The following is a 17,646-nucleotide window of genomic DNA, read 5'->3' as shown; positions in this document are numbered from 1 at the left end:
TTATTATAAATGTTTAATATTGATGTAAATACAGATAATTTTATTTTACATAAATATATGTATGTACATATCAAAACAGCTCCGGGTTCATATCACACTAGCGCTATCATAGTATTTTTAATTGTTTAAACCTAACTTAAGAATAATTGTTTAAAACTTCTACCATAATTTTCTAAAAATAGTTTTTAGATTCCTAATTACTATAGAAATGAATATCATAAAAGCTTTATTTGTATGAACAAGATACACTTTAACATTGAATATATGTATGTACTACAATAAATTTTATGTATAAAGCTTTATATAAACTTAAAGCTTTCATAAACATACAATAAATATCATACATATGTATGTTTCATTAAATGAAACAATTATTTTTTACAAGCTGACCCGATAGACGTTGTCCTGTCCAAATTAAAAAAAATGTTTGTGTTCGATTTGCGAATTTGAGAGAAGCGGTTTGAAATGGGTAAAAATAGTTAAAAAGAACAAAAAAACGTATTGTTGAATGATAATTTTTATTTATATATGTAGGTGTGGGTTATGTTTGATGTAGAAGCGTTACTGAGAGACAAAAAGGAACATAAGTCAGTTGTCAAAAACCTAAGTCTGAAATATGAGTGATCACAGATCAAGCTCCTTTTCATAATTAAACGCTTATTAGCCAAGTTATTAGCAAATTTAGATTTTTTGAGTTTTTATATAAAAAATCGATTTTTTGTCAGAAATATGAGTGATCACAGATCGAGCTGATTTTCTTGATTAAACGCTAATTTGCCAAGTTATTAGCGAATTTAGATATTTTGAGTTTTTATATAAAAAATCGATTTTTGTTCAGAAATATGAGTGATCACATATCGAGTTCCTTTTCATAATTAAACGCTTATTAGCTAAGTTATTAGCAAATTTAGATATTTTGAGTTTTTATATAAAAAATCGATTTTTGTCAGAAATATGAGTGATCACAGATCGAGGTCCTTTTCATGATTAAACAATTATTGGCCAAGTTATTAGCAAATTTAAATATTTTGAGTTTTTATAAAAAAATCGATTTTTGTCAGAAATATGAGTGATCACAGATCGAGGTCCTTTTCATGATTAAACAATTATTGGCCAAGTTATTAGCAAATTTAGATATTTTGAGTTTTTATATAAAAAAATTGATTTTTTATCAGATAATTAAACGCATCAGATATCAGATAATTTCTTATGTTCAATTTAGATATGGTTTGGACTCATTGACTAATTGTTTATGTTTCGTGCATGTATAAAAAAATCCCAACAAAATTATTTATCTTTATTTTTAGTAATTTTTTTAAATTTTACCTCATTATCTACTACTATATACATTTGTAAATATTTTCTTTTTTGTATTTTTTAATTCATTTAATTTTATTAGATTTCATTGTTTCTATTACTTGGGATTTGCCCTAGTTATGCTCTAAGTGCCATCCTGAAGGTTTCTCTCACACATAAATTGATAAAAGAGGCGAGGGTTTAGATTACTTTTCTGGGGTATATTTACGCAATCCTAATTTGGATTGTTGAGTGTTTGGGGCTACATTGATGAGTGTGAGGATCATTATGATGATTTTATTATTTCTTGAAGAACTTTATTATTTGTCTCAAATAATTATACAAAACTCTCGAAACTCTTTAAGGTCAAATAATAAAATAATTATCGATCGATCAAGTTTTTGCGCACTACTGAAAAATTTTAAAATTACACTTAAACTGTTTTGTCAAAAGTCCACAGATATGAAAAATTAAGCAGTTTAGCACATATTTAAGCATAACTGGAGAATGATTTATCGGAATATGTTAAATGAAATACCCACACAACTTCATGCATATCTTTCGTAAATATATAGCAGATTAAAAAATATTGTTGCTATAACATAGGAGCAATTTAAATAACTTTCTGGTATTTAATTTAATCAGAAGTTATGGTAAAATCCCATTCCGCAGAATCAGCGCTACCCTTAATACGGCTTAAAAAATATACTTTAAATACACATACATTTTTGTATCTATAAATCTAATAAAGCTCTTTGTCTTTTAGGTCTATGGCGAAGAATTTGGTTTTACATTCGATTCCGATCATCCAAATTTGGAACCAACCGTTATATCATCGGCTAAAGCCCATCAACAACGACCTAGATCGGCACGCAAAGTTTCCGAACAAAGTTCTACGCAAACATCGCCGTCCAAGCGAAAGGATAGTCTCTCACGTAAAGATCGCATTAGTGATGATCCCGATTTGGAAATGGCTGAAAAGTTAGCGAAAGCTTTTCGACAGGAAAAAGAGAAGAAAGAACAAGAAGAACCGCCTATGTTGAAATTTTTACGTTTTCACATACGAAATCTTTTTCATTTTCCTTTTGCCACAATGTTAAAAGGAGCCGTTATCTTAACAGAGGAAATGGTTATAGAGGCTATGCCGGCAGCTTGGGAATTATTGCTGGAACCTAATCAGGATACGGCAGCATCAAGTGCTGCGGTATTTTTAATGGGTTCCGTTAAGGCACAAAACTATGCTTTTGATATTATGCAGAGAGCTTTGAAGAATAAAGATCCAGATGTACGAATTGGGGCCATACAAAGGTAATATAATTATTCTCTTAATTAAATTGTTAAATTATTTAATTTATTGTATTCAGATATTTAATATTGTGGAAGAATCGTTTCCATGTCTGGCCCCGCATGGAGGAAAATGCTCATGATGTTACTTTCAAAGTACCACCTGGTGGCATAGAGTTTACATTACCATCTCCGAAAATAGGCATAGAAAGTCTGCCAGTCGTGGATCCGCCATGGATGCCAGTGCAACAAACTAAAGATATGGATGTTACACTTAATCAAGATCGTCATGTAGGTTACAAAGGTAAACCGGAACAACTTTACATGACTTAAAAACAAATTTCAATTACAGCCTTTTCTAGTTACTGCAACTAAAAGTCGTAAAATGCAACAAACTGAAGCCATACGCAATGCCTTGCGTCAACAGAGAGACAAACAAAGAGCAGAGCGCCATAGTTTCCTGATTACTACCATACCGATAAGCCAGCAAGCCTCCCATGAACCGGGTATGGAGCATGAAGATCATGAAGGCGAAGAAGAAATCGACGGTACGCGTATATCTTCGCATTTACACCATGCCCATTCTTTGTTTCCTTCGGTTTTGTGTTCTTCTGTGATGCAAATTGTTGGCTGTCTAGACGATGCAGCTATTGGTACCGATGGCAATGCAGTTTATGAAGTGGCTTATCAAGTTATATGGGTTTGTTTGGTGGAGGAATCGGCTTTATTTTTGCGTTATGTATTTGAGAGACTAACTAGAGATCGTCAAGATCAAATGTTTAAGTTATTGAGACACCTTATACGTTTTGTTCCGAGATTGCCGCAACAGGCAGCATTTGCTTTATACAACTCTATTATTGGTTACATCATGTTCTATGTAAGATCTTCCAATGAACTCAAACAAGAAGTAAGTTTTAAATTCGAAATGCTATGTTCGCTAACCTTGAGTACTATGTGTATGTTATTTCAGCTTGTTGGTTCGGCTTTGTCGGTACTGTGGATGGTTGTTCATAGTGTGCATGGCATCATGTTTAAGGACTTGAAGCAAATTTTACGCAAAGAACAGTGCGATGCTTCAATTTTATTAACTGCTAATGTTCCAGCAGCTAAGAAAATTGTTGTACATGGTCCAACAGATGACGATTGTAATATACCATCTCAGTTTCCGGTCCAAGAAGATACATTGTTCTGTCAGCTATTAAAGGAAGCTTTAGATTATTACCCAGTTGATGAAAAGTATATAAATAATTATTGTTTGGTGGATTACAAAAGCAGTATGTACAAGGACTTTATATTTCAATAACGTCAATAAATTTATTATTCCATTTCTTTTACAGACAAAATTCTAAATCCCAACTGGTATATTCGCGACTTGTATTTCTTCAAGAGATCACAATATCCCGAAGTACGATTGGTGTTACTTAAACCAGATGAATCATTTTTGGCCTTACAAAAACAGGAGTTAACGAAAAAATTTGTAGAAATTGGTAAAGTCCACTTAACTTGGGCGATTTTAAAGAATGTGGACATGGTAGTGCAAAGAGTAGTGTTTTTGCATGAGGAACTTATGAAGTTGCCTTCATTTCCTCGAAAAGCTCTTGAAGTTGATTTGGATTTACATCAGGGAGGAGAATATGGCAAAGTGTTGTTGGGATTGGATGTATTACATAAATTTATGTGGGTCCGCTTGATAGCTCGCATGTTTGAGGCAATGGCAGGCAATTTTGCTTATTCGGCCGATATACAACTGTTCTTAAATGTTTTGTCTGGGGCCGCATTCCTTCATGCAGAAGATTCTTGTATAATGCGTTATGTAATGGCAACTTATATTAATGCGGCCTTCAATTTTAAAAATATTTTCTCTACTAATGGTTATTTTATGATTATGCCCACATTGCTGCAAATATATTCGTTGCATCAAACAAACAAGTTGATTACTACAACAATAGAATATGCTGTCAAACAATTTTATTTGTTAAATCGCAAGCCTTTTATATTGCAAATGTTTGGTTCCGTATCAGCTATATTGGATACCGATGAAGATGGTATTTATGGAGAAGCTCATAAGGTAATTTAATTCATAGAGAAAACTAAAACGAAGTGTTAAGCAAACATTTAAATTTATATTTTACAGGTGCAATCCAGTTGCTTATTTAATCTGTTACTAAGTTTAGAGGATCCTTCACCCGATCCTTTAAATATTGGAGAATTGGTCAAAGAACCAAAACCTTTGAAAGCTATAGATTTTTGTTATCACGATGAAGATGGTGATGTTACTGTATTGGATTGTATAACACTCTGTGTAATGGTAGTATCCTATTCTGCAGAAAGTACTAGAGGTTATCAAATGCTGGTAAGTATTTACTGTTCCAAGCTGTTATGACTAATCGAACCTTATTGCTGGATATTAACCTATATTTCAGATTATCCTAGAGGCGATATTACCTTGCTATCTGCAACAAATACAATCTCCTAGCTATATACCTCTGCAAGGGAAATCGGAACGTGATATTATCCTGCAATTGGCAGTAGCGATACGTACCATGGTACATAATTGCGAAGGTTTAGCTAAGAGCTACAATGGTCCCTATCGAAATAGTCCTGAGCATAAAGGTTCTTCACAGCGAAACTGCAGTCGAGGGCCTCCATGTTCTCCAGGGCTAGATTTTGAAGAAGAATCTCATTCAAAATATATAACTGATCCACGCACTAAAAATGTTATGGATTCGGGAGAAGACTCGGAAATGATACGTACAGAGTATCGTAGACCTAGAGATGTTTTACTTTCGGTGGTAGGGGACTTCTTAAGTAAATCTACAACGCGTTTGCAGGAACTTTCCAAGAAATTGCCAAAAGATGAGAGCAAGGCTACAGAGGTTTTAGATGCAAAATGTCATATTAGATTGGCAGATATAGCGCATTCTTTGCTCAAAGTTTCTCCCTATGACCCGGAATCAATGGCTTGTCGTGGTCTTCAAAGGTATATGCAGGCAGTTTTACCACGAGCCGACTGGTCTAATGATACTTTACGTAATGCTCTAGTTACCATACTGAGAAGAATCGACAAGGTTTTCCTTAAAATATCTAAGAAACCCTCTATACGTCGTAACACCGATTGGGAAGCGGCAGCTGGTTTATTAAAAGGAATTCACGAAACCATAGTCAGGCATCCATATGTCTTGCATTGGCAACAAATGAAGACTTTGATTGGTACTGTGCAAAATCTTATTGTTAACGAACCGGGTTCCTCGGCTCCTGAGGGTGTATCAAGTGCAGGCGCAGCTCTTATGTCTCAGAATCCGCCGGCCTTCTTCTGCTCCACTGTGGTGCGTTTGGTTGCATTACAAGTTGTCAGCCCAGTAGATTGTTTTTCTTTGGTTCAGATCTGTGGTGGTAGTGCAGAGTTTGCCACCCAGGAGAAGGCCGAAGGATATCTAATGCATTTGATAATGCCCTTGTGCTTGAAAGTATGTTCCGGTCGTGGTGTATCCGACGTGGGAGAATTAAAGATGACCGATGTAAGTTATTTACTTACTGCAGTACTAAACGCAATGAGTCCACCTGCTGGCAGAACGGGACAAGCCGTTTCCCAAATAAACCGTGTTGGCGGTGATCTAAGAACTGGTTCGTTAACTTTTACCGGCAGTAGAGATGCAAAGAGACCTGCCCGAATTGCTGGTTCTTTATATCAAGCGGCATTTCTTGCTCTAAGGATTGTTTGTATATGTTTTGAGAATCGTTTATCCACCGAGTGGCCCAGGATTGTAAGGGTTATGAGAGATTTAGGCAGAAGAAACGAAGCGGCTCCAGATTTGTGGAGTTTCCTAGAGTTTGTAGTTACCCACAGAACGCCTTTGTATATTGTACTAATGCCATTTATTTTACATAAGGTAAGTACAAATAATTTTGTTTTAGTTTGGTAAAAGTTAAATGTTTGATCCAAATGTTTAGATATCTCAGCCACCCATTGGTGACCATGAAAGACACATGCAATTTATTATTAGGGAACGATTAAGAGGTACACCACCTCAAGGTGGTATTAAGTCTAAGGGAGCATTATTGCTAGAATTAGCCAGAGAACTGAGAGACTTGCGGGATGAACTTGAAGAAAAACGCTATGGTAAGATTTATTTATAAGACAAAGTCTCCTTACTACAGATTATAATATTTTCTAGATCGCGAAAGTTCTGATTTGAAGAAGAGTGATACACCAGCTGCAACAAGTGGAACAGATGGTCATAACAAATCACAACAAAGACCTTCCTTAATTTCTATATTTACAGGTACCACTACAGGTCAGGCTACGCACTCTCATATTTCAGCGGTTCCCATTGATTCTAGAAGTGGCTCCGGTGGCATTTGTACACCTAGTGACACACTCTCTCAACAAACCCTACACCCACCTAGAGAATCTTTATCTAGTAGCTCCACTGGCCGTGACCATCATACAACAAGCGAAAGTCATAGTGGTGAACAAGCAGTTGGATCAGCTCCTACATTGATGGGGGCTTCAGGATCTGGTGGCGTGGTATCTAGTCAAGGAACTAGTTCTGCTACTATAGCTACAGCACTACCATCAGGGGTCACCTCGCATCTTTCGCATTCGCAAAGTTTACAACAGGCACCTTTTAAGGCCCAACCACCTAAATTACGTTTTGTATCCTCTGTAGAATTTAGGCACTCTTCTGGAGAGACTTCAACAACACCTTTATCACCGGAAAGTCCAGCCGAAGACAGTTCAGGTGATCATACAAGATCGCGTTTGCAAAGAACAAAGGCAGCCAGCAGAAAAACGTTCCGTTTAAGAAAACGTGGGCTAACACCAATGGAACCACCCAGTATAGTAAGTTTTGAATGCGATTCTATTTATAAAAAAGTTTATACAAGCCAACAACAATTACAGGTTACTGCATTGTCACAGGAAGAACATCCTAAGCCTATAGGTGAAATATCGTGGGATTCAGTATCACAAACATCTTCAACATCGGGATACCGTGATACCAACAGCTTACAGACAGGCCTATTATCACCGGATGGTTCATTAGGAGGATTGACTTTGGGGCGCTCACCCTCGCAGCATTCCTTGTTAATGGTGTATGAGGGACAAGATGAAGACACGCTTATATAACAATCACAGTTTAACTCGGAAAACTAGAGACAAAGTAGCGATTAGTTTGAAAAGTTTATTGAGAACGAGAAGAGATTGATATTTTTGGTGTTTTTGTAGACTGAAGTAACGGAATTTGTACTTAAAAATTCTATCCATAGTAATAATTTAACCATAAATATTGTTAGAAAAATAAAAGTAAAATATTATCTCAGAAAGTAGATGTCAAAGATTACATTCTTTAATTTTAATATAAATTATATATTGAAGTAATATAATTAAAACCTAAAATTATGAAAACAATTTTTACTTATATATCTAATTGATTTTCATCTATTATATTATATAGAATGAATAATTTCCAAAATCGAACATAAACATTTTAAGTAAAGAAGAGTCAAATTAAACCTATTTATTTTTTTGTAGATTTTATATAGTTTATATAAATGTTAAATGTTTTTTGCACTATATGTTGTGTGAGTTATAAATATGAAATAAGTAATGATATTCAAAATATAAAAAATAAAAATTATTAGAAAACAAAACTTACATTATGTTGGATGATTTTTTTAATGGAGCCTATTTGAGCAAAAATTATGAATTGTTTATTTTATTAGCTACGGCTTTTAAACGATTCTCTTTAATCGTTTTACGCCAGTCAAGCCATTTTTGCATTTCCGGATTTTCGGTATTACCCCGATCCTCTAGCTGCATATAGTAAGCTTCTCGTAGGATTTTAAAAGCCTGTATACTGTAATACGGCTGTTGAGTTACAGGATCAAAGTAGCGAGCGGGTAATCTTTAATTGAAAAATGTTTGTACCATTGTAATTATTTACAAAATGTTTTTTTTATTTGTACTCACTTTGTAATTGGACATAGATAGCCTGAGTTTCGTTGTAGCCTTTTTGATTTGAATATATTCTGAAAAACTTTTTCATCCAAGTCGTTTTCCAAGGAAATAAATGTTCGTTCACATTTTGATTTTGGATCATTAGGATCATGGGGAGCACTATAACCTCGAGTATGTTTACGAACAACTGGCATTGTCATAGAATGATAGCGTATCATTGGACCACTAAAAATTCGCTTTGTAGGGCGGGTTTTCTTTTTCTCCAATTCCAATTTTCGAAATTTTTCTAAAATTTTTAAAATAAAATACATTATTTTGTTAACATAAAATTGTTTGCAAATTGTTTTATTATGAATCTCAAAGATTGAAAAAATTAAAAATAACATGATATGTAATTTGAATAACAACGGTAACGGCATATTCAAATATTCCGCTAACTGCATTTTAATAGTAAAGTTAATAAGAGTAGTTATTTTACTTCTTCAGAGAAAGTTAAACGAAATGTTTGCTGTAATACACGACGCTAAAGGGATGCAATTATTTTAAATTTGTTCAAAGCTAATAGTGATATATATTCTAAGACTCATGGTGTAAATTATGTTTCGTGTTCTTTTTTTGCTTAGAAGTTATACAGTAATAAAATTTTGTTCATGAGTCGAAAATGAAAACGCCGTCTTTTGACCAAAATCCAAATATAAAGAGAAAAAATGTAAGAATGACATATTCTTACATTCATTCCCTTCACCCTTTTTTAAAAAATAATTTTGATGAAAACTATTTTGGTTGAAAAAACATTGGCTGAAAAATCAATATATTAATCACGTATGTAAGTTATTTGGAAGCTTCAGAAAGTTGATTTCAACCTTCCAGGATATTTATATGAATTATATATATCCTGGATATTTATAAAAGAAAAAAAAACACTCATAATAAGGGGTACATAAATATTATGCGAATCAATTATTCGATATACCACGGATCTAAAACCCGTTCAGCAAATTATATAAAATTGTTAGATGAGAGTTATAATAAAAAATATTATATCAATCGTAATTTGCAATTTTTTTTGGCAAAAGTTTTAAGAAATTTATTAAAAAGTATAAAAGATAAATTTCACCTCGACAAAATATATATTTCGGATCTCATTTACATTTTTAAATCAACTAAAATCATTATCGGTTTAAAATAATTCTTAATCATAGGGTAACATAGTGAGATGTTATTTCCAAAAACCTTAATCTGTTGTCAAAAACCTTACTCTTACAACAAAATACATGATAATCAAATGTATTTTGTTACTGTTTCAAAGATATGATTTCTTTGTTTTTGCTTGACAAATTATAGTGTCTAGTCTCCATGTTCTGAACTTTAAGACGATGATAAAATTATAAAAGAAATGTTTTGATAACAATTTTGATGCATAAGTTGCCAAATTTGTAGTTTTTTTTATAATTTTGTCAGTACCATAAAGTTCAGAGTAGTGGGGTTAGATTTAAGATACATAAACAAAATAGATAGGATTAGCCATTTTAAAATATAAACTATTCTGAACATATGAATCGAATCAACAAAAATATATTGCTATTCTAATTGTAGCTATAATTTGAAAAATTAAAAGGAAAATAACTTCATTTATTTGCACCTACCCAATGATTTAATATTCTCTTCCTCCGTTATTTTTGCCTCTTCTAAAAGTTCCTCCTGCGTTGGCATGTATTCCTCTAGTTTTTTCACTTTCTTCTTTTTTTTCCGAGCATCATCCATTTCTTTTAGACGAATTTTTGTCGCTTGTGTCTTAATGGCAGTAGAGGCTCTAATTGACTTTCGGGCTGAATCGAGCACTGTAAATTTTGGACGTACTTTTCTTTTAAGTACTTTAGTAGCTTTCTTTTTGACTGGACTCGTTGCATTTTTTTCATCTTTTTTCACAGGTTTTGGTTCTTTATACGCTTTAGTGTTAACACCAGTACGTTTACGCTTTTTGCCTTCTTCATCATCATGATCTGAAACGGGTTCGTCATTTTCGTCGATACTGAAGTCAGAATCCACAACATCTTCCTCCTCGTCCTTTTGTCTAGATTTAAAGTTGGGGTTTATAATTTTAATCCCTTAGCATTGGTTAGCATTAACTTACTCATATTCTTTATCCTCTTCTTCTTCTTGGAAGCCACCATAGGAGGTTTTATAGAAGTCATCCTCCTCCTCATTGTCTAACAATTTTGCAATTCTATTACCGGCATTTGAACGTCGTGCTCGTTGAGATGCCATGATATTTTTTTTCTTGCTAATTTACACAAAAAACCGACTATTATTGTTTAAATTATTAGTTTATTTCTCTAAATATTTTAAAACGCCAATTTTTTTCTTCAAATAATAAAAATAAACACAACCCTTGTGAATTTTCCCGAAATTTTATAAATTAACTAAATGCCAAATAACATTGCGTTGCCAGATCTTAAGTAAATATTACAGTAGTGGGTGATAATCTAGATAATCTTTATTAATTTTGTAGAGTGATAATCAGCAGCCATATTGGTTTTTGAAGCTTAAAAATTAAATTAGCATTACTCATGGAAATGTATTTTTAAAGAATTTATTTGTTGTTATGAATAAATTTACTTACAATTTTAAACACTTTATCATTATACTTAATTTTTGAACCAAATCAGCAAAAGTATATATATATTTAAAAAATGGTTTCGATTTTGTCATTGTAAAAAAACGGTTAATCGTTTTATATTTTTATAGACATTTTTTTCTAAATTTAGCAATTATTTTTATCCTTTAAGAAATATTGTCAAATGCCATAATTTTCTATAAAATAAGTAAATATTTTGAAAAATCATATATAAGTGATGAACATTTGTGAAACCAGTTAACAGTCTTAAGAACACGGTTTTTAAAAAATCGAAATGTTAAAGAAAACATTTTTAAAAAAACGATTGACCGGTTTCGGGTTTGGATACTCTACTGCTGTTTGTGATGTTATAAGATGATGTGGCATCACCATAAAATGATTTGACAATTGTAACCAGGAATGGAAAAGTTGATTTGATATGATATTTTTTTTTTATTTCATATTCAAATAACCTAAATACTTCAAGTGATTAATTTGATACGCTCAAAAAGTTTTTAGTTTTTTTATTACGGTATTTTCTACAGAAGGTTTTGAGTATTATAGTATAACAGTATTTTACACAGAAAATTTTCTTTATAAAATTATTTTCTATAGAAGAGCTTACAAAAATATTGGGGATAGCTGTATTTCTATAAAAATATTATTTTATAACAGTATTTTATATAGAAGCTTTTGTGTATAACAGTATTTTATATAGAACATATTGGGTTTGTCAGTATTTCCTATGTATTTTCTAATGTGAATAATAAAAATTATATTTGGAATATGTTGATAAAGAAAAAAATTATTTTCCATCCCTGGATGTCACTATCTTTATGTACCCAAACAATAGAAAAAAAATAGATTAGGCATGTGAAATTTTGTTAGCACAATTTGGCAAAGAAATTGATATAAATTAACACAAAACCTTTGAACAAGTAGTGCAGTTGCCTATTACACAAATATTTAGAAAATTTGTCATCTTTTAATACAAACAACTCTACAACCGCTGTATAATTATTTCACAAAAATTAAATTTTCAATATAAATTCCAAAAAGTGCAATATGAATTTGAAATGAATTAAAAGAAAGAAAATTTGCAACATCTTTGTAAAATAAAAAGAAACTCCAATAAGAAAATTAAATCGCCTTGAACTTGGTGATAAAATATTTTTTTTTGTAGCAGGTGGAAATAATCTTAATTATATCAACAAGATTAAAAACAAAATGTCAATGAGATCATACCAGGTAAAAACTTCATCATATACTTAGGAACCTTTAGTGTACTTTACTAGTTTTATTATGAATTAAATGAAAACTTTATAACTTTTAGAATTCTGCCCAACGTTTGCTTAAATGTTTTTGCGGCTGCCGGGAAATGACCGTTGATGAAGTACAACGTATTTATCAGTTTAGCGTTCAAGAAACCCTTATCAATCGACAGGGCCTGGCTTTGTTGAAAAGTTTCTTGCAACAAGCGCGCAGTGGTGACAAATCAACAACAGAACAGTTTGTAGAAGTCTATGAGCAGTGTGGCCAATATATGAGAGCAAATGCAGCCATTTTAACACTTGATGAATTAGATGTACTTGTAGATAAGGGTTTACCATATCACCTGGAGAAGGAACTGCATAATCAAATTCAAACAGGAGATAGTGACAACATAACACGTTGTTTATTTCGCATCCAGGGCGAAATGCGCAATAGCATTGAATTAAGTGGCGAGTATAAGGAGTATAAAAATGCTATTCTAGAGAAACTAAATCAATGAGTATAAGTATCGTATCTAAGAGTAACATATGTACTCAGGAACTGAAACCAAAAGTGCTTTCAACAAATATTTGTAAAAAGTTTAATTCACATGAAGAAAATTACCCTGTTTTAACTTATCGACCGACTATCAGATTTTCTTTGTGTTTTTATTATCATTCAAACAAAGTATTTTTTTAAATGTGAAAATAGAACTAGACATTATTTTACTTATTTTAAAAAGCTTTAATTTAGAATTTTGCTAAATACTCCTTTTGCGTCCCTTGTATTATGTACATTAAAAGTTTTTTTTATTACTTGCTAGTATATGTAGAGAATTCTAAAAATATAAAATTATCATTATCTACTTTATCAACAATTTTGATATCTGGCCGTTGTTTTCTATAAGTTGCCAATTGTATTTCAGAAATAATGAACTACACGATTTCCAATTGTATTTCAGAAGTTTCTAATTGTATTTCAGAAATTTCCAATTCTATTTCAGAAATTTATAATTATATGTATTTCAGAAATTTCCATTTAAATTTCAGAATATTTAGAAGTTTCCATTTATATTTAAAAATTTCCAATAATATTTGAGAATTTTCAAATTGTATTCAGAATATTAAATAAATTTAAAAATTCAAAATTACCTTAAATTTAATTTTATTGAAATTACATAAAACAACGATAATGTATCCTTCGGGAAAGGATTTTATATAGTAGCTATATTTTATGTATATATTTGTATTTTTTTGTTTGCTTTTTTAAATGTACCTTAATTTTATATTTTATTTAATAAATCACAAAACAGAAGAAAGAAGCAGATTTGTTATTTTAAAGCATCGAAGGCATGAAAACTATATTCCGTAATATAAGGTACCATAATTGTCAAAACCCTAATTATTCGTCTCTATATTCTTATGATGGTCAAAAAACAATGGAAACTTTAATTTTTTACATGAAAGAGGACTAAAACATAAATAATATATAAGAAAACCATATAAAAAACTTCGTTTTGCCGTTATTTCAATATCTATTTTATTTCCATAAAATAATTTCTGGAATTTTTTCGCACAATAAATTTTTTAAATTTAATAAAAATGGCTAATCAAGATTTGCGGCAATTTGAAAACAAACAAAAATTATAAAAAAAATTCGTGAGACAGCTACAAGACAAAATAATAGAAAATATGCTCCTAGCGCGGCAATAATCCCAAATACACTTTTAAGTGTGTGACCGAGTGGAAAAGTTATTTTTCGATATTTTTTTAAGGTAGGAGCGAACTGGTTTTGATTGAAAATATTTCGTGACTTCATAGAGCATGTATAGTTTTGTTCGCCAGCTTCTCTATTGTACTGACGATTTTTCAGAAATTTTCTCATTCAGTCATTATTCCTTTGAAGAAATATAAGAAAAATCGTTTAAAATAGCAAGATTTAATGACTTTTTGTTAAATACTAAATCTTTTTTATTAATTCAATAACATAGACATTGATCTTACAATAAAAAGCATTTTAATTTATTATTGCTGAAAGAACTGTTTCTCTAAGGAAGGATGAGTATAACAACAAATGTCAATATGATTTTGGGTGAAAAAATATGCAAACTATACTTAAAACTCTTAATTTTAAATTAAACATTATTTTAAAAACTACGAAAATATTTTATAATAAGAAGTGATATTCTGAATCTTAATTTGATGCTTCAACTTAACATATTTATGATTTCTTCCACGAATAAAACATTTCCATGGGTTTATTGACTTTCCAGAATTTCTCATTCACTTGATGTAAAGTTTGATTGCCGTTCAAAATAACCAACTGAGAGGGTTGAGGAGCAACATAGATGCAAAAGTTGAGCATACGATAAGCTTCGGGAAGTTCGGAACCCAAATCAAGAGTTAAACGTAAAGCCAAATACTTGCTCAAGTGGTCAACTAGAAAAGAAAATGAAATGTTGAAAAATTTTTTATTTATAAAAAATGTTTTTCTCATACCTGTAGCATTGGCCGTTGTCTTTATGTAGCGTATACAATTCTCTTTCAAGGCCTTCATTAACTGATTGTCGCCAGCCATTTCTGTGGGATGAGGTTTGAAAACCAATTCAATTTCATCATTAATACCCAATTCACCATTTCCTTCACCTTCGGTGTCTATGTTTGAGTCACCCTCGGTGCGACAGTCCATTTGAGAGTCAGACTCGGATTCTTCTGAACGTTCAGATGTCAATACGGACATTGCCCGTTTAGGTTTTGAGCTGCTCGAATTGGAAGGTACTGGAGAGGGAGTGGAACGTACAGAGGGTGGATTGGAGCCACCATCATCCATGCGAGTTGATGAAGTACTAGCTGCAATGCCTACGGTAACAGATGAAGCCACAGCAATAGTTGTGGTATTGGAATGGGTTGAAGCAGTTGTAGTTGGAGCATTTATAGCAACGGTCACAACTGGCGGTGCTGTTGTTGTGGTGGTACTTTCTCTAGTATTTGTATCACTTTCATTACCATTTGTATTACTCTCATTCGATACATTGTGTGAATGGGATGAATTATGATTAGCATTAGAAGCTCGAACTGGGCCAACAGCAGCAGTAGCAGCAACTCCTCCAGCGCCACCACCACCCCCACTTCCCTTGGTCCTAAAACGTTGTGGCCTATTCTGACTTTGCAATTTAATGCCTTCATTTATGGAATTCACCAAAGCCTGCTGTGACTGAGTTTGATTAAATTTAGCCATTACCTTCTCCTGAATAGCTTCATACTCTTCACGACTGGGATAAATTTTCGAGATTAATAAATCGAAATTTGGATCTGGCCTCAAAGATCTCTTTGACACCAGTTTTTTCCGGCAAGTGGGACACTCTTTGTTGCCCGAACGCAATGCTGTTATTATGCAATCTTGGCAAAATCGATGCAGACACTCCTTAGTGGTCATTGTTTTCTTTAGCATATCCAAACATATGGGACACATTAGTTCACTGTGTAGACTTCTGGGTGAAACTGCAATTTCTGTATTGTCTGTAATGATTTCTTGTGGTTTGCGTTGCAACTCGTACAACGATAAGTCCCACGTTTTATTTTGTGCTGGTTCTAAAGAAGCCATGTTATTTATTTGTTTTTTGTAATGTACACAAATTATTATTCAAATTTTCCTTAAAATACAAAAACTTTTATTCTTTGCAAATTGTTTTTTTCGTCGAAAAATATAATACAGTAAATACGGCCTGAAGTTGGCTGCAGTTTAATCGTTGATTTTCAGCAGCACCAGGGTTGTATTTCGAAGTATGACATTCACAATAGGGTTCTATAGTTCGACTTTTTTCGTTTTTTAAAATGTCGACTTTTCGAACTTTCGACCTTTTAGTTAAAACAATTTTTTTCGACTTTCTGACTATTTTCGACTTTTTTCAACTTTTTACCATTTCATGTAAAAAATACGTGGTTTCTACATTTATTAATGCGCCTTTTGTAATGTTAAAAATAAAATGTATCAAGTCGATAATAGTTAGATTTCATTTTATAAAATAGTAAACAAATTTACATTACTAATTTGGCATGTTTATTATCAAAAACATTCCTAAAAGTTTCTGCAATTCGAGTACATATATACGATATGTAAAAAACTTTTAGTTTTCATAGAAGAATGCTGGAAGAATTTTGTATAGAAAAAGCTTTGAGCTTTGAGGAAACATAAGCGATTGTTCAACTATTTTCCGACCAAAAAGTCGGTTTCGACTTTTTATTATCAAAATTTAAAAGTAAAAATTTCAAGACATTTCATTGGTTAACATTTCTCTGAACTTACACTGTACCCATATATATAAGAGAGTAATTTTAAAAAAATTAGAGTCTGACTACTTGGTATATTTTGTTAATTATCCACTTTGGTCATCGAAGGAGTATAGGTTGAGATCTAAAATTTTGAAAAATTAAAAAGAAAATTTTTCAAAATTTAATAAATTTTATGTTACCTGTCATTGCACTCCACATGCCGTAATTTCCTGCCACTTTTTAGTTCCTTCATCATTTCCGACCAGTCGGGTCGTCGGCGTGGTCTTCTTCTGAAATGGTGTTAACCATATAAATATATAAATGTTTTGTAAGGTTGTATGTTTGTTCCGCAATCACGCCTAAACAGCAAACCGATATTGTTTGTCTTAAAGAGAGGGGGATTGTTATTAATGTAAGTAATTTGCATGTGTGATTTTGGTACCATTGATCGTATTGTAAATGGGTGGTATTAGATCATACAAAGTAAATATTTATTTTCGAATATCTAAAGTACTGTTATAGCTAGAGTCTTTTAACTTTTTATAAATTACTTTCCTGTTATTGTAAGTAGTTTGACTAGATATAGGCTGGATCGAATCTTGACCACTGTAAAATCATAAAATAATTATAGCGGAGCGAACGTCTTAAGAAAAGTATCAAGATTTTTTAAAATCGCAGGAAATTTTTTATGCTTTCAGTGGAATGTTATGCAATTATGTAAATACAAACAAGAAATTTGGTATTAATTGTATTCATTAACTTTTTTATAAAATCCTTTCACATATTTTAAAGCTAGTGTTTTATATTTATATTGTAACTATTTTTAAATTCGTAATAGCAAAACTTACTTTAGTTTTTGGCACCAATGAGGGCAAGGGTGGTGGTGCCGGACCTAGAGTTTGTAATATAAAAATTTTATAATTTTATTATACTTATTATTGTATTATTTATAAAATTGAATTTTAAAT

At 31.9% G+C, this 17,646-nt stretch overlaps 4 protein-coding genes across 4 annotated transcripts in view; 2 read left to right on the top strand and 2 right to left on the bottom strand.

Annotated features, from left to right (window-relative positions):
• Positions 1-7,752, top strand: part of unc80 (unc80, NALCN channel complex subunit) — a 28,279-nt gene extending 20,527 nt beyond the window's left edge. The window contains exons 22-31 of the mRNA XM_065515839.1: positions 2,063-2,604; positions 2,661-2,871; positions 2,933-3,487; positions 3,551-3,854; positions 3,918-4,648; positions 4,715-4,933; positions 5,004-6,470; positions 6,532-6,700; positions 6,756-7,423; positions 7,484-7,752. Of these exons, the coding sequence (XP_065371911.1) occupies positions 2,063-2,604; positions 2,661-2,871; positions 2,933-3,487; positions 3,551-3,854; positions 3,918-4,648; positions 4,715-4,933; positions 5,004-6,470; positions 6,532-6,700; positions 6,756-7,423; positions 7,484-7,708 (5,091 nt within the window). The 3' untranslated portion in view covers positions 7,709-7,752. The remainder of the gene's footprint in view (positions 1-2,062; positions 2,605-2,660; positions 2,872-2,932; positions 3,488-3,550; positions 3,855-3,917; positions 4,649-4,714; positions 4,934-5,003; positions 6,471-6,531; positions 6,701-6,755; positions 7,424-7,483) is intronic.
• A 154-nt stretch (positions 7,753-7,906) lies between these two features.
• YL-1 (Vacuolar protein sorting-associated protein YL-1) lies at positions 7,907-10,930 on the bottom strand. Its single transcript, XM_065508214.1, has 4 exons — positions 10,674-10,930; positions 10,186-10,613; positions 8,552-8,825; positions 7,907-8,486 (listed from the first exon to the last, which is right to left on the bottom strand). The coding sequence occupies exons 1-4, from the start codon at positions 10,805-10,807 to the stop codon at positions 8,282-8,284; spliced, it is 1,041 nt and encodes a 346-aa protein (XP_065364286.1). The 5' UTR covers positions 10,808-10,930; the 3' UTR covers positions 7,907-8,281.
• Positions 10,931-11,963: 1,033 nt separating this feature from the next.
• Positions 11,964-13,309, top strand: LOC135957453 (uncharacterized). The gene is made up of 2 exons (XM_065508202.1): positions 11,964-12,404; positions 12,490-13,309. The coding sequence occupies exons 1-2, from the start codon at positions 12,384-12,386 to the stop codon at positions 12,925-12,927; spliced, it is 459 nt and encodes a 152-aa protein (XP_065364274.1). The 5' UTR covers positions 11,964-12,383; the 3' UTR covers positions 12,928-13,309.
• Positions 13,310-14,353: 1,044 nt separating this feature from the next.
• Sce (E3 ubiquitin-protein ligase Sce) lies at positions 14,354-16,072 on the bottom strand. Its single transcript, XM_065515838.1, has 2 exons — positions 14,906-16,072; positions 14,354-14,845 (listed from the first exon to the last, which is right to left on the bottom strand). The coding sequence occupies exons 1-2, from the start codon at positions 16,008-16,010 to the stop codon at positions 14,628-14,630; spliced, it is 1,323 nt and encodes a 440-aa protein (XP_065371910.1). The 5' UTR covers positions 16,011-16,072; the 3' UTR covers positions 14,354-14,627.
• Between the last annotated feature and the right edge of the window lie 1,574 nt (positions 16,073-17,646).

The sequence above is a fragment of the Calliphora vicina genome, chromosome 1, assembly GCF_958450345.1.
Source record: "Calliphora vicina chromosome 1, idCalVici1.1, whole genome shotgun sequence".
In the NCBI taxonomy this organism is placed as follows: Eukaryota; Metazoa; Arthropoda; class Insecta; order Diptera; family Calliphoridae; genus Calliphora; species Calliphora vicina.
Note: the sequence above shows the minus strand (reverse complement) of the source record. Positions and strands in the feature narration are given on the sequence as shown.